At 36.7% G+C, this 17,265-nt stretch overlaps 3 protein-coding genes across 4 annotated transcripts; 1 reads left to right on the plus strand and 2 right to left on the minus strand.

Moving 5' to 3' along the window:
* The first annotated feature begins 1,220 nt into the window (after nucleotides 1–1,220).
* On the plus strand, nucleotides 1,221–4,561 carry LOC124413478 (trichohyalin-like). Its single transcript, XM_046894073.1, has 4 exons — nucleotides 1,221–1,338; nucleotides 1,574–1,738; nucleotides 1,839–3,704; nucleotides 3,945–4,561. Exons 2-4 carry the CDS (start codon nucleotides 1,575–1,577, stop codon nucleotides 3,982–3,984), a joined length of 2,070 nt encoding a protein of 689 aa, XP_046750029.1. The 5' UTR covers nucleotides 1,221–1,338; nucleotide 1,574; the 3' UTR covers nucleotides 3,985–4,561.
* Nucleotides 4,300–12,172, minus strand: LOC124413462 (centrosomal protein of 162 kDa). 2 transcript variants are annotated; one of them, XM_046894063.1, is made up of 9 exons: nucleotides 12,034–12,172; nucleotides 11,350–11,583; nucleotides 11,128–11,227; nucleotides 10,912–11,031; nucleotides 8,931–10,745; nucleotides 8,578–8,849; nucleotides 6,845–8,401; nucleotides 6,560–6,721; nucleotides 4,300–6,420 (listed from the first exon to the last, which is right to left on the minus strand). In XM_046894063.1, exons 1-9 carry the CDS (start codon nucleotides 12,070–12,072, stop codon nucleotides 6,196–6,198), a joined length of 4,524 nt encoding a protein of 1,507 aa, XP_046750019.1. In that variant the 5' UTR covers nucleotides 12,073–12,172; the 3' UTR covers nucleotides 4,300–6,195. The 2 variants fall into 2 exon arrangements, with proteins under 2 accessions (XP_046750019.1, XP_046750010.1); XM_046894054.1 differs by having other exon boundaries at nucleotides 11,302–11,583.
* Nucleotides 12,173–12,462: 290 nt separating this feature from the next.
* On the minus strand, nucleotides 12,463–16,376 carry LOC124416349. Its single transcript, XM_046897309.1, has 2 exons — nucleotides 16,148–16,376; nucleotides 12,463–15,358 (listed from the first exon to the last, which is right to left on the minus strand). The coding sequence occupies exons 1-2, from the start codon at nucleotides 16,268–16,270 to the stop codon at nucleotides 13,706–13,708; spliced, it is 1,776 nt and encodes a 591-aa protein (XP_046753265.1). The 5' UTR covers nucleotides 16,271–16,376; the 3' UTR covers nucleotides 12,463–13,705.
* Nucleotides 16,377–17,265: the final 889 nt, after the last annotated feature.

Here is a 17,265-nt window from a genome sequence, read left to right on the forward strand (position 1 = left end):
ACTGTAATACTACTACGATGTTCCTAGTCACGAAGAAAAACGAAAAAGTTTAATAATAATTGAATGATTCAGTTGCCTGTGAACAGGCCAATTTTGAAACCACGATACTGGTGAAAATTGACGAATAGAGACTCAGTGATCTTTGACTCAAAGCTATATCGCAATTAGGCTAACATTATAATCTCGTAGGAACAGAAAAAACAAATTACAGGACTTATTATTGATGAAATAAAATGTGGCAAGTGTAATCGGAAAATTGAGTGTGAAAATAATACTATACATTTGGAAATAATCACACTTTCAACATCGGAATATTCGAAACAACGTGTTTTCACATGCCCAAAATGACACCCGAAAGTAGCAACGAGTTATGAATAATTCACAGCAATGCATACTTTAGCAGTTTCCAAATTTTCACAACCACGAAAAATCCAGAGTATCGATGTATTACAATGGAAAAATTACGGTGATGCCACACAGCTTGTGGGTGATCTCTTCCTACACTTTCCGTCACCTGCGAGATTCGAAGTTGTTAGAACTGATCACGAGGATGGTCCTTATTCAAGGCTCGGATGAATTTTGTATCATTCATCCCTCAAATCAGTTCCAAATAATTCTAAAACGATTCCGTAATTTTATTCTAAAATTTTCATCAAATAATAGCAGCAATGCCCACTGAAATCTCTTACAAATTTTTTGAAAATTATTAATCTTACAATGGAATATATACTGAGAATATAGCTGAAACAGGTGTATTTTAAATGAGAAAATCCACCCTTTTACAGGCATATGGCTTAGAGTTGAGATACAAAATTTGAAAAAAATTATGGAATTGTTATGAATTACTCGGAGCCGATTTGAAGGGTGAATGATAAAAAATTCGTCTCAGCCCTAAATAAGGACTACCCTACTGATCACTCGAGGCACAACCCGAAGAAAATCTCATAAAATGCGATAAAACACCTTTCCTCTTCGGATGAGCACCCAATAACGTTTTTTAAGTTTAATTTTCCAGCCCAGTACCCATCGGCACGCCCACGAAGACAGCGTCATAATCCTTCTACACGTGACATTAAACCGAGTTGAGGAGGTTTCTTGCGCGCCAATGGTCGGCCCCATGTGGCCGATGCCGATAACCACGGATTGCGTTTCTATTGAATTATGGGAGCCCCGGGTATATAACGACGCTCCGGCAGGTCTCTTGCATCAGCTAGTTCCAGGACTCCGACGGAGAAGCACCTCTGAGGTGAACCCGAGAGACTGCAGCCTCATTGCTGGTATCAACTCAAAGAGCACACTCAAAGATCTCTTTCGGAAGACAGAAGTCTGTATCTCAAGGTAAGTTTCAGTTTTTCTCTTGATGAAAAAAACATGAGGAACAGCCCACTTTGTCACTTTTCGTCTGCATATACACCAAGCTACATTGCATATTAACTATACATGTGAGAGACCAGTTTTCGCAAAATTTCGTAGCTACATGGCATTTTTTGTGGCGTAAATATAATAGGAAATTTGAAACAAAGAATCTACTAACCGGCACATTTTCGATTATGTTTCAACCTTGCACTTTCAGAATGCGACGAACAAGACACGTGGTGTTGCCAGTTCGTTCCTGGGAGCACGTGGGACTCTTGATAGTCTCGTTAGCGTGCCTAACTCTGGGACTTGTGTCTCGAGACAGGGAAGGCCAGGCAGGAAGTCTCGCTGGACCCGATCTACAGCACTGCGCTCCGCATAAGTATATAAATCAGATTACAATTAATCCTACTAGTTACGATTGTTTCGTGTAGAAAATTTTCACTTTAAAATTGCGAATAATTCAACCTGTTCCGTTGCAGGGTGGATGCATGCCCAAACGAAACTTCACTTGCCCGGACGGCTTTCAACGACGACTCGGCGAAACCCTCTTCAGGACTAACGAACCCCACTGAACAACCGATCGAATATCAAACCACCGTTTCTATAAGCCGGGATAATCGCGATTCCAGATCCACCCGCCGGATTTCGCGACTCGACGTTTCTCGATCCGCCAAAGGAAGAGACGCCCGTCTTTTAGAAGAACGAGACGGTCGTTGGGCCCGTCAATCGCGGGATTCTCGATCTGTGAACCGAGATTCCCGAGTCAGGAATGTCCAGGCATCACCTGACCGCCGGAATACTCTGCATCTCTCTGTAGAACGCCGAAGCGAAGACCAAACCCGACGGATCCGAGTAGCTCGATCCCTTGACCGCGATTTCGTTAGTCGAAATTCACGATTCGCGAGCGAACGTAGGAACGCGAACTTCCAGCGATCTTCAGAACGCGGAAACGATAGACTGGCTCGATCGGTTCGACAATCTGCACCTCTTTCGGGGAGGACTGAACGCGAAGACGGCCGTCTGATCCGGGAATCTCGAAACGCTCGACTCGAAGAACGTAATTCGGTATCCAGGAACGCGGAAAGCTTGAGCAGATCGCGACGCGATGTTCGCTCCCTAAAACGCGATTTCTCGAGCGAAAAATCGAGGCTGCAAACAACCGAGTATCGCGCCGAACGGCAAAACCGGCTCGTACGCGAATCGCGAAATTTGGAACGCGATTCTGCGGCTAGAACCTCGCGAATAGCTTTCGACCGATCAAGCCAACGTGTCCACGACACCCGATCTCTAGACCGCGCAGATCCGATAACGAGAACCGATCGATCATCCGCAGTTCGGAATTCGGACGCTCGGCTATCGGTGCGAGAAGCAGAAACTCGTGATTTTCGAGCCAGGATTTCACGGTCAACCTCAGAACGCCGGGAAGACCGACTCACTCGTCGTGTCCGAGAAGCTCGCTTGTACGAAAACAATCGTGCAATCAGATCCTCGCGCCACCATGACGAACGCCGAGAAACTCGCGATTTCCGGTCTCTCGAACGCGATTCCGCAGCCAGAATCACAGGTTCCACCCTCGAACGCGTCGATCGCAGATCAAACCGCCAGGTCCGAGCCACTCGCTTCCTTGAACGCGAGTCCCGAGTCAGAAATGCCGATTTGACCCGCGATCGCAGAACAGATATTCGCGCTGCAGAAGGTAGAGTCGAATCGCGGAACCAAAAGCTCGACGAGGTTCGTCGTCAGCTGGAACGCGAATCTGCGAGGAGGAGTCTTCATGACTCTGCAACGGATCTTCGAGTAATCCGTCGCACCCGAGATGAGAGGATGGTCGAAAGGGTGCGAAGTCTGCGATCGACCGAGCGAACTCCTCGGACGACTTCCGTTCGGCGAACCGGAAACGATGGAAAAGAATTTTTATCAAGGGATGCTAAGACTGCGGTGAATGATGAGGCGTTGATCGTAGCGCGACGAGCCCTCGATCGATCGGTTTCCGGAAGACGAGGTCAGCCCCAAGTTAAGGGTGAAAAATCGGGTGCCGATCGTCGGCGGGAACGCATCGCGAGGGAAACGAGGGCTTCCGGATTATCTCGAGCCGAGGAAAATCGAAACGTTCGCACTCGTCGAGCGGTTGTTTTACCCCAAACACCCGTGATCGAACACCAGGATAACCGTGACGATAGACGCGGCAAAATGGCAAATCGAGATGAACGATTCGTGTCTGCGAATATTTTTAACAAACAGATTTCACCCTCGACAACGTACGAAGGACTCAGGCAAACCGTTATCCTAGTCCTTTGCGCGCTTTACGGAGCTTCTCTGTACAGCAGGAAGGGTTCACTCGCGAGGTGGGTACAATGACACGACATTGTACATGTTCTAGAATATTTGCCAAGTATCAAAATATCTGCAAGAAACAATCTTGAATGGTCAAGTTATTTTGCGTTGACGAAAAGTTTTCTGTATATTGTAATGGTTGAATTTGTACTGTAACAAATTTTCAAAAAATTTGCAGAGAAGTTTTTTGGCTCGTATATTCTCTGAATTGAAAATAGCGAACATATTATAATGTCATTATCTCTTTCCAGGAATATTATAACGCACGCGAATCGCTTCCTGATTTGGTAAAACAGTTCGACTCTCCCACTGATCCAAGGCCGATGAAAATCTTCGATATTTAAATGAAAAATTGTAGTTTGCTAGTTTCCCTAGACAAGTTTAAATGTAGTATTGTGTTATTATAGCTTTAGACGTTATAATTTATGATAGACAGAAAAATTATAGATAGAGATCATAGATATATGTATATTAATGTGTACATGAGAAATGTCACTCATAATTTATTGTTAATTCAACTTGAAGAAATTTATGTAAAATTATAATATACATATATATACTACTATATTTTGTGCGATTGAAGGATATCTGAAATACATAAATTTCACTCTAATAACGGAATCTTTTTTTTATTACAACTTAAATAATAGTTGAAGATAAATTAATTTGTACATTACTTCATCTTAAAAATAGTAGAAAATAAATATTTATGCGACATAATTAATACACGTTGAGATTATGCCGCATATACTACAAATATCAATGTCAGATATATTTTTCGGAGATCAAATTTGTGCTTAAACATATTACAGACTCTACGCTTATGTCATCGCTGCTGCAAATATATTCAATTATTATTATCACTATCGCTATTATAAGTGAATAATTTCATTCCTATCCAGCTTCGTTCTGTAAGTCAAACGGTCAATTATCCGTCAATTATAGAATTTTTCAACCTCAAACTTTATAATCCACCGACAGAATTTTTTGAATTTGAAAATGGTTTCCAGTCAAAACTTAAAGCTTACAAATTCGTCGTAAAATTTTCAGAGACAAAAAAAAAAAAAAACACCGAAATAAAGCTAACCAGAAAACCTGAAAGTTCCAATTTCAAATCTAGAACAGAAGTGAGTAAAATACTTTTCGCGAATACACTAAATTAAGCGAAACGCTCCCAAAGTGACGAAAAAACAAACATTACAAAGTAAAAATGAGGAGAAATCCATCCGCAGAGAAATAAAATAATCGAAGTTTACTATTTGATGATAATATTCAACATTTTTTAACGAAGGAAGTCTGCAAAAATTGGAGGGTACCGCGTTTATCTTGGAACAGAATTATCCAATTATTATTTACGTTTACGATTAGTAATTCCTAATTTATATACATCGTAATCGAAAAAATCCTATAAAAAACTTTATCCCGAAATTTCTGGAAGAAATAGTAGGAAAGCTTGTTATAAGGAACATCAATAGATTATTACTATGATGCTAGTCTTCTTCAAATTACAACTGGCATACTGTGCAAATTGGAAAACTCGTTTATCACAATTTCTTGGAATTCGAATATATAATAACCATAGAATTGTAAAGATCGCGTATGTACCTATATGGTCGAAGTTAATTTTGGCAAGTATTTCGCATTACTCTAGCACTGCAAATTTAATTCAATCTATGTTAAGTTTTACACACAAAGATACAATTCAAATTGTATATGTATATGAACGGGGAAAAAAATTATGAATTACATACTAGGCTCTAAACCTGCACGTTACGCGTTCGTTGATGAAATTATTCTAGATTTCTAACACATGATCCACAGATGAAAAAACTTATCTACGTACACAAGAAATGGAATTCTCAAGAAGAAAATATTAAATACTTAAAAATCCTCAGTTCGGTCAATATTTCTTGTGACTTTCTATATACTAGATTGGCAAAATATGGCTGGTTTGCTCTTTCGACTAAAATCCATGGCTAATTCAATAAAAAATTGAAATTATCGTTGCAAAAAATAATTGTATAAAATGAAATAAAACAATCAATAAATTTGTAAAAGTTAATTCAGGCACCGAGCAATACCGTTGAATACCAAAGGCATGAGAAACCATGACTAATTCCAATACAGCTACATCTTTAACTATCTAATTTAATTCGTCATCGAAAGATAGAAAAATAATCTTATCAACCATACAAAAAAGATGGCTACCTAATTAATTTTCCTCTCGTTTTATTTTAATGTTGACTAAATTTTAAAATTTACGGTATCGATCCTATTTCGGATATATATTTGCCTAGTATCAATAACTGGACGATTGTTTTTTACAGGCAGTAATAAATATTACTTCCTGATGTCTAACCTAATTCGTTCAAATCGATTTTCATCATGAGAGAAGTTGATTATGTATAACAATATGGCGATGCTTTTCCAAGTGGCTAGTATACATAGTTACATAGTAACGTCAAGTGTACTCTGAAATGCCGATGAAATCCAACATTTTTCTCAGTACACATTAGCGATTTCTTGCAGCATACCAAGAATGTGATCTAACTCTTGCCTAAAGTAACATAACTGTTTATTTTTACCCTTTTCACCCTTGCAATCTCTGCATTGTGTCCTCGTTCTCAAAAGATCTCTAACTAACGTTTGCAAAGTCATTTCTCTGCTTTCGTGTCGCTGTTGTAAGATTGTAATCTTATCTTGTAAAAGTTGCAACTGTTCTGTACCCTGCAAAAAAAACGGATCGATGACAAAAATGATCATGTGGTTATTGTTATCGCGTGAGAGATTCAACTCTAATTTTATACAAAAGAAAAGAGCCAAGGTTTCACAGAATTTCAGTACAGTCAAGGAAATGAAAACTCACTGGCGTCGAGAGATATTGTACTTTCTCACTAAGGGTTTTCACTTTGTTTTCCAAGTGATCCCTCTCTGTCTTTAATACGATTACTTGCTCCTTGTAATCCCTTAGTTTTTCAATTTGCTGCTTCAAGTGAGATATTATTGCCATCTGAGTGTTTATTTGACCCTAGTGAAATAACATAGTTACGTTGAATAATGAATACAATGACTTATTTCTCTAAGTATTTGGTTGGAAGCTTCTACAAAAAAAATTCGGTAAAAATTTTCCAATATCGCGTCAATTACAGACCTGTAACTTTACCACTTTAGATTCTCCAAATTTTACACTATATTCTTTGACCAAAGCAGCCATTTCTCTTTCATGCTCCTCCTGCAAGAGATTCAAGTCGTGTAGTCTCTTATTTTTGAGAGCCATAAAGTCTTTGTTTATTTTATCCAATTCTTCTTTCAATATTTCGTTTTCGTCGATCAACTTTTTCATCATATAATTTTCGGTGTTTTCGGAGTACTGCAACGGATTGTACAACTTGTGCATGGATCCTGATAATTTTTGATTTGAATTAGAATGAGTCAGATTGGCGTTTGGATAAAAATTTGAGTTTTGGTCATTCACATCTGATGCTTTTGAACTAGTGGGTCGTGATTCTGATCCTGTACTTCGAGTCAGTTTATCGAAATCACTGTTTCGGAAAGATTTCTTATCATTCAGTAACTTTTCACGTTCCTTTTGTAATCGTCTGTTAGTTTTTTGTAATTCCTGAAAATCTTTGGTAAGTTTTAAAACTGTTTTATCTTTGTTAGAAAGTTCTAACTTCAATCCGCGAATTGTTGCAATCAGATGCGTGTCCTCTTTGACGTTTTGAGATTTTGGCCCAACCTTCATGGGCTTTACTTCTTTCTTTTCATCTTTTTCAACAAGTGATAGTCTTTCTTTGTCCTCTCGTTTAGATGTCTCGACGCTTTTGTTTTCTACATGCTTAGATGTTGTTTGCGTAAACATATCATTGTAAAGTCTCTGATTCTTTACAGTAAATTCCAACAACTTTTCCTCCAATTCCATCACCTGAGTCATGTAACGTTCTTTCATTTCAGCGAATTTCTTCTGAAAATCTGAAAGTTTCTCTTGAGCTACATCTTCTTTAACTTTAATTTCTCTTTCCAGAGAAGCTATCCTCTCCTCCAGAAGTTTGACTTTTTCTGTGTTTATCCTTTCATGTTCGGAGTTGGCAGTTAAAATTAAGGCAGAGACGGAGTCAGGGTTTTTTCTTTTCAAAATTCTCTCCATTTCACGGACCTGTCTATTCAAATCTGTTATTTTTTTGTTATCCAGAATAACCTGGTCCTTCAGTTTCTGGGATAATTGCTTCTCCCTTTCAATATGCGACTTTGCCACTTGCAATTTTTCATTGAGATTACTTTCTTTCACCCTGAGCTCCAAGATTTCTTTCTCCATGGGCAAAATATTATTCTGTAACTTATCAAATTCAATTTTCGTCGACCTCAATTGTTCAGATTTCGAATTTAATTCTACCTTAATATCCTCCAATTCTTTTTTCAAACTAGATTCGGATTTTGTCATTGTCTGTAGCTGATCAGTAATGTAATTGTTTTTAGTTTTTAACTGCTCTTTGAACATGGACAACTCTTCTTTTACTAAACTACTCTGTTGGATTAAATCATCATTCTTCATTGCATAGTCGTTATTTTTACTTCGCAAATCTGATACTTCGAGTGCCAACTTTAAATTTTGTTCTTGCAAATCTTTCATTTCATCGATCAACTTTTGATTTTCATTCATATCCACGGTAACGGCCTTTTGCTTGAGATGTAGGTTCTTTATTTCTTCCTGAAAATTATTTTTTATTGATGAAAATTGATCAGTCAAAGAATATCTGTGCAAGAAAATACAACACGATCATTGATTCTATCGGGCAGAATCCATCTTTTAAGGAAAAGATTGAGTAAGCAACGCAAAATAGTTGAAGCCATTATTTAGGACGTCATGCATATTTAAAGTATTACCTGGTAATGTTTCACTTCAAGCATGAGCTTTTTATTCTCTGATTCATAAGCTTGCAACACACTTTCTTGTTTTTCAAATTCTCTCTCTAACATCAAGACTTTGGTATCTGATTTAGGATTAAGATCAGGTCTCTTTTCATTAATTGATAATTCATCGACTTTGGCCTTCAGAATAATATTATGCTTTTTTAGAGCAAATAGTTCCTCTTCGAAAGATGTACGCATCCCTTCAATTTGTGCTTTGTAGAGTTTTGCTTCGGAGTCTAATTGTTCTGAAATATAAAATATAAGATATTATAAAGCAGAGCTCCTGGATAGTCAGAGATTGAATTTGCTAATTTACTTGGAAGTACCTTTGAGTAAAACATTCTTATGACGTTCTTCTTTACATAATGTTTCCCAATCACTTTTTGACAAGTTCCTGTTCATATCTCCTCCCGCTAAATTATGTTTCATTATATTTTCAACTGATTTAGAATCCAACTTTCTGTTATTGAGATTCAATGATGATATGGTATTTGATTTTGGTATGTCTTTCTTTGGTTTTGACGATAATTTAACTTTTGATGTAAATTTGGAAACAGGCTTCGAATGAAATTTTGGTCGCGGAACTGGGGAACTCTTGAGGGCAGAATTTGATGGTTTATGTGAGGTTTCAACGGGCTTAGCAGTTTTTGTAGCATCGATTGATAATTTGAAATTAGAAATCGATTTGGGGAGCTGGTCGTAACTTTTGGACTTAGTAATCTTGATTTCACTCTTCTGATTTCTGTTGTTTGAAGAGTGGAATTCACGGTCAGTCTTCGGAGGATCCAATATGTTTTTTTGCATGTCTACTTTTCTCAGTTTGTCTTTATCATCCGTAACTTTCTCTGCAGTTTTTGATTGATCATTGTTATAAGTTTTCTTCTCTTTGCTGTTAATTATGGAACCACCTATACCCATTGTTTCATCTTGGTTATCCTGGCAAAGAATTTCAATATCTTTATTCGACTTTTCCGTGTCTTTTTCCTTCTCCTTTTCCTTTTCCATTTTCTCCTGTTCCTGTTTTCTCAAATTCTCATTTGACTTTTCTGCAATCAATTTTGGTATGGCATCAGCGAATAATTCCAACCTAGGTGTAAGACCAACAGTATATAATTCGTTCTTGGAATTAACGACTTTTGCATCTTTCTTACTACCATTCGACACCCCGCTATCTACACTTGAATTTCTAGAAAGAACCGAGTCTTTTGCATTATTTTCAGACCTTTTGATCCTCTCTGTGCTAGAGTTTCTAGAAAACGTTGCCTCCTTTTTTCCAGACAATTGAGATTGCCTGGACATTTCTCTGCTCGAACTGGAATCAGATTCACTTATTTCATGATCAATGTATTTGTTTTCAGTCCCAGGAAGCTCTCTCCTTAAAATCTCAGATATCTCTTTCTCAGGAAAAGCAGGACTTTTTAAACTGGCCAGTTCAATTTCAATTCTAGATTTTTCTAGTATTAGAGCCCCTGGTTTAAGTGGTAAATTGAGAACAGAAGTACTCTTCAAATTCGAATGATTTGTTGTGGTCTCCTGTTCTTTTTTATCGTTCTGTCCTTGTAAGATTTTCAAAAAATGGGAAAAATCTTCTTGCCCGAAGCTTGAGCTACTAGATATACCACCACCTTCAGACCTTTCCTTTGACTTCTTCAAAAAATTACCAAAAAAATCCTTATCAACGTCAGTTATTTCTTTCTGCAGGTTATCTTTATCTTCGACCTTTTTTTTGCTCTTAGAATCTTCGGATTGCGAATGCCGTTCAATAGGGTCATCTAAATCTGAACTACTAGATACTTCGACTTTCTGATCCTCAAATTTCTGTCTCTGCAACTCCAACGTTTTTGGAACCTTCAATACATTTAAATTTTCATAAACTATCCCAAGACCTGGACTCGTCTCTTGTTTTTGGTCATACTTGGGGCTTCGTCGAACTTTTTCTGACTCTTTATGAACTTCAGCCTGTATCATTTGAAAAATATCATCTTCTAGCTGCCTAACACGTACAAGACTGTTATTAGGATCTCGATTGTCATCCGGTATCAAAGTATCAGACTTTGAATTGCTCTTGGAGATACTGGAACTATTTTTTTGCACCAACTTTTCAGCCTCCTGCAATAGCTCTTCCACCGAACGTTCCTCTTCTAATAAAGAAGAAGTGTGATAATTTAATAAAAATTCGATAATTTGAGTAAAATTTAGGATGATAGGGATGCTATTATTTGTCTGTGGAATCATAGACCTAGTAATTTCACTATTCATTCGATAAACCTGTAAGTGGTAGTTATCATTGATTACATGATCACGAACCTGTAGGATTCTTACTATTCTCTCCAGACTTTGTGCATTCGGGAGCAGAATTTGGACTCAGTGCCCCAGCAATCTTACTCATTTCTTCCAAAATGCTACCAATATCATCATCGGTGGCATCTAGGACAATGAAAATAAATATGCGTCATAACACGTGACCTTTGTGAAAGATTTCATTCTGTTCATGCATGACTCAAATGCAGATAAGGTACCTACTTTCAAAGTCTGATGGGTATTTGTCAAATGCAGCAGATGCAAGAATATCACACAGAGTGTGGTCATTGTCTCTAATTTCTCCCTCGCTTTTGGACAATGTCTGAAAATTTTCAAACGTACAATTACCTCGATATTCTTACACGTCTGAATTTAAATGCCAAGAAAATGATTTACTTTGCACAATTTTTCTTTTTCAAGAAACTCTGCCATAGAAGAGCTTACATCTGGTGATGGAGTCGGTTTCGGTTTTACTTCAACTTCTACATTTTTTGGACTTGATAGTCCTAAACGTGTTTCAGGCCTTTTCAACCACCATTTGTCTCCCTCATTTTTGTTACATTGCACTGACACAGCTTTTATTTCTTTTATTTTCGGCTTTTCCTTAATTCTAATTGAATTTTCTCCAATACTAAGGCTTATGGAAGAGCCTAGAGTGTCTTCTCCAGTCGATATTAACTGAAAGCATTAGGTGGATGAATAAAGATTTCAATAGCTCAGTCACTATTTTGTACCGACATACCGCTCTCAGATTCGACATAGCTTAAGCGAATATTAACAATGTTTTGAGTTAAAATTTGCAAGAATCTTGTCATCTAAGAGAATAATTTAACTACGAAAAACTGCTCATTAAAATCAAGCCAAGAATTTGAAATTAACAAGAGAAAAAGAAAGACAGAAATTACCAAAAAATTATTGCAGATTAGGTGAGCTGCCTACGAGTTGTAGTTTGAATTTTTCACGAGATATTCGACCGCTTGAAATTATAGAAGGAGATTTGTACGTAGATATAAACTTCGTATAATTAGAGGATAAAAAATTCCAACGTTGTCAATACAGAATATGAATTTGAATAGAGAAATAGGTTAGTTTCTGCCGAATATAATATACATTTGATAGCATACTTACGTCCTCAACTTTGCGAGGACTCTTGGCGTCCTGAGACATTTTATTTCTCTATCACTAAAAGCTATTAAAACCACAATAAAAGAATCTATTAATCATTTTTCAGCGTCGTTTGACATTTGATCGTTTTTTGTTTGTTATTTCGTTACTCTCCTAACGACCGTAACTTCGCATCGCGGCAGCACCGGCGCAAACATCAGGCGCGGTACTCTTGAATCAAGGAGGCGTCTCAAATTCAAACGAACAAACAGATTTTTGAATTTTGTTGTTGATTAGACATAGAGAGAGCCTTTAGAAACATTAAAAAAAACCTTAGAACATATCTAGGTGAAAACCAGCGTGAACACGCACACGGGTGAACCACGATTGCCTATTTTATTAAATTCATTGGTTTTTCAGAACTCGTCGAGATTGAAGAAAAGTCCACTACAATTTGTGATGAAAATATTTATTAAGGAACAACTTGGTGTGGGCTAAATTTTCAGAACATAAAAGGCAAAATACGGAAAATAATATCATTATTTTTGTTTATTATTCACACTTAATGATTATCATTTCTTTTGGTCAATGTTATGGTACATAAATTTTGTTGATTGTACAGGAAATGATAAATCAAGAAATAATAACTACATGGTAATACAAATTTAGAAGTGAATTATTTACCAGATTAGTATGATCAACTCTTTGTTGTATGATGCAAGATGTATGACGGAATAATCATATGATTCATATTTTATACGTATTGGTTGAACATGTTTGTGCAGTTAAACCATATATGCATTTGCTTGTAAATTATAAATGAAAGACATTAAATCTTCTTCGTGGTATTGTGCTTGTGTGTATGTAATGAAAGATTACGTCCCACAAAAGAATTAAGGGAAAAAAACATGTATTTCAGAACCATATTAAACATTATTTCAATTTGAAAAAATTCAATGTGCCATGATTAAAAATAATTATTTGCCAAATGCAAGAAAACACAGCAACGTGAAGAAAGAAAGCAAAATTGTGGTTTTCGTAACAATTCACCATCTCTTTTGTAACAGTTACACGCTTTGCCAGATACTTTGGTTACAGTCTATGGACAAAATTGTACCAAAAACAATTCTTTAACAGTGATAAATCTTTTTTATATGCTACTAGAAGAATATAATATGTATAGGTACATACTTTATAATTTTCAACTCTGCTTAAATACGTTATTATTTCACGTAAGTATAACAATAGTATTATCTTTGTCACTTTCATGTCTTGACGCTATTAAATCTTAACAAATATTTTAGTTACTAGTTTATTTGTCAACACTATTGAGATATGATATTAACTGATTGATACGCACGCGGGTTAAAACCTTAACTGCAGCTTCAAAATTTGTGAATGAAAAATAATAATGACTCTCTATTGTACATAAGACATATATCGAAGTATCACATTCCTTGACTCACGGCAATAATAAATTCAAGGACTGAACTTTAACAAAAAATATTGCGACTTTTGAATTAAAACAGCTAATTATAAAGCATGTTTGTGTATGTTATATTTGGTAGCAATAGCTCGTTTAATATACGATGTACATCTACAGAAGAATCGTACAGTTTTAGTTTAAATCTTGAATAAAAAAATAATGTTGGAAAATATCCTTAGCACCAACCACAGCATACTGAATATAAAAAAATTATTCAAAGTGGTGCTTAATGAATCTACCACAATCGCGCCGATGGAGCTCGTAAAGTTCCTTATTTAAAAAACTATTACAACATTTTTCACAAAACTTTTTAATGTTATCAGCGGTTTTCAACGATGTAGAAACTTTCGTCGCCTTTAAATTATCTTTGATTTTGGATGGTGAATTTCTACCAAGTGCACCTCTTGCCACATTCGGTTGAATAAGTCTTTTCTTTAAACTCGGAACTGAAAACCGATTGAATGCTGGATTTTTCACCTTGCCATTTCTCAGGCGCAAGTCTTGACTCCTCAAATGTTTTGGAGAATAGTTAATACCTGACGTTCGTTTTACCGCTACATTTCTACGCAATAATTTATTCGAAGTCAACTTTTGCACACATTTTGATAATCTGCTGGAGGTAGATTGCTGAAGTCGGTCTGGGTATCTGTTTTCGATATTTTCCTCAACTTTTATCGGTTGGTTAATCTGTCTGTCGAACAAGCTGCTCAAATTTCGCACGCAATTCTCCGGAATTCCATTGCTAAAGTTAGTATTATTTTCTTGCTCCACATTTGCAGTTTCTTCATACGAAAGAAGCTCTTCCTTTACTTTGAAGTCCATATTGTTCGAAATGAAGCCAGAAAACCTTTTTCCCGAACCCAATCTGGAGTTCTCTTTAATATTGTTCAACGATTTGCGCTTCTTTGGGCGAACTTCATTTTTACCAGATCTATCCTCCTTTCTCTTACACCCAAGATTATCTACCCCGGATTTTCTAGGTCTTAAAGTTCGACTTGGAATCTCTTCAAGCGGTTCTGTTTTTATTTGGCTTAAAACAAGTCTGTTATCGATTTCAGAATCTGGTATCTGCTTAGTCGACCTTCTCTGCTTAATATATGCGTTAACAGATCTATTCGCTGGATTGACAATTAAATTATCCTTTTTTCTTTTTGTACCAAGATAATCTACAGACTTATTTCTCGGTCGTAAAGACCGCACTTCCGTCGTGTCTGGTTTTTCAGTTTTAACTTTAATTTCCTTCACTTGGTCAGTATCCAATATATTTCCAATACCTAGAGCGTGTATTTCCTTTGACAAGCCGTGCTTTAATCTCCGCATATATTTTGACATGTTATTTTTCTGATTGTCCTGCAATGTATTCGCAACACTTGAACTGCTACAGTCTTTTTTCGCATTGCACTTTGGCCTGCTATCACTCGTCTGGTCAGTTGATAGGGCAGTCTGATTAGTCGAGATACTTTTATCGTAATCAAATTTGCAATGTGCACAATTAGCAAAGGTATTATTACAGGTATAACGCCGATCTACGTTACTTATCCTAGTCGAGTTAACATTGTTATTCCTAACGCTATTCATAGAGAAAGTCATGGAGCTCATCGATCTTATATAATTAACATTATCAACAATTGGATCGAGTTCATAAATATCGTAATCAGGAGGCTCAGATTTAATCTTGACATTTTCGATCTGCACCATCGGAACTCTGATGTCATCCTCAACTTCTCTCTTTCTCATCCAAGATAACTGGCTTTTTAGATTCATATCTGTCTTTAGGCAATCTGCATAAAACTTATGAAATTCTTCCAATTTGTAGCTGCATCGATGGCACATTTGTTTCGGTAGCATATCCATTTCGTGTACCTGAGAAGGGGAATTCTTTAAGGATACTTATATTATTTCACTAAGACTAAGATTTAAATAAATATGTACAGGCAAAGTATACTAGAAATCCTACGATGCAATTCAAGCGCTGTAGTCTAATTTAATTGATAGAAACTTGATCAAAATATACTACATAAAAGTGGTGTGAGGCTGATAATGTACCCACATATGGTGTATCAGGCTAAAAATTGTCAATCCGATTGGTGTAAAAATAAATGTATTCATTTCGAGTCTTGTTCCTTTCAATTAAGACGGAAATGTGAAAAGCCGTTCATTTCTGATAAGGTATCCTGTTGCACGAATGCAATTGATGAACGTAGAGGGTCGTTTACAAGTGGTCTATTGTTTTGTAGTTACGTATATACTAGAGGATATTGTGATTGGATGCAAAAAAAAAAAAACGCAGTTCGTTGGAACAACATACTAACAAGGAACTCTGATCAAACATCGAGAATTGGCAAATTTGCGTAGCGGTAAACAAGGGCAGTGACCTTGACAGACAATTGATCAAATCGTAAGTGCAGGTATGTAGGCGATCGAACAAGTGAGGTTACCTAGAATTGGCGCGTAAATTTTAAGACCGTGGGTATTTCGCCCAGTGTTTTGTATCAGGAATTATGTAACGTGACAGATGCATCGGCAGTTGTTTTCGGATAGCAAGTAATGCAATTCTGTGTTAAACATGTGCCCGTTACTAAAGTCCTATAATGGGGTGAGAGTTGAAAAGCAGAGTGTGAGAGTGACTGTGAGGAGTAGTGAAACACGTACCAATATCGGAAGAACGGCGTTGATTTTCTTCACATGATTCTCAGTTTTGTCAAATATGTTTATGCAGATCCCCGAGTGCTGGCCGCACAGACGGCATACACGACTCGATTCGAGGGTCTCCATTACTGATCAAAATTTTATTAATGTCGCAATAATATTTATCAACTATCGCGAAGCCCGCGCCCTTCTTGGCACTTGCGAATACGAATAAAACTTTCGGACTGTTTTCCTATTTACGACTACCTGTGACGTAATACTGCATCGGTAACATCAGAGTTACCACATTCAGTAACGATTACTCAGTGGTTACCGGAGTTTCATCAGCTGTGCTCTACCGTTAAATCGATGAATCACCGTCGGTATTACAGTCTGAATCAAGAATTTCGCTAGATGCTTGGAGTTCGACAAAAATGAATAAGTTATTTTTTATATATATTATGTTTTTGACAAAAAATAATGGTGTTGAAACCACGGACTTGAAAAAATGATTTTGCACGTGTGAATTTTGCAAGAAAACAGCCTTGCGTAGAATATGAGCAAAAGAAGATGAAGCCTACCTACGTTACCGACACAGTCTGCGTGGCAATATTTCCTCTGATCTTCTGTTCTTGTTTGATGGCACTTCTAACTTTAAATTATTTATATTGGCTTAAAATCACTTTCCGCTGTGTGCACCGAAGTATTATATACGTATCGCAGTAACTATTTAGCAATATTACATAGTGATTTCATTCTTCATCAAGGTGAAATACCCGCAATTTCAGCCTTTTCTTGTCCGAGGATAACACGTCGACAATGTTTTTTAATCGATGATGGAATATTAGCAAAAGTTTTTCTGATTGTAATTTAAAATAAAATTATAAAAAATTCAGTTATTTTTCTTAAAATTGGAAAAAATTGCTCTGGTTTCTACAACAGCAAACTTTGATAAAAAAAATTATTTTCACATTTATTAGTAACGTAAACGAAACCAAAATTTGACATTCATAAGTCAGACCAAAAAATCGTGTCGACCGGTGTAATGCAGACGTATCAAGGCTTTATTGACGATTCCATAAATTGTAACAGAAATCGCTTTGGATATTGATAAAAAATAGTTTCGTCGGAAATAAAATAAA

This window comes from Diprion similis, chromosome 2 (assembly GCF_021155765.1).
Source record: "Diprion similis isolate iyDipSimi1 chromosome 2, iyDipSimi1.1, whole genome shotgun sequence".
Lineage (NCBI taxonomy): Eukaryota > Metazoa > Arthropoda > Insecta > Hymenoptera > Diprionidae > Diprion > Diprion similis.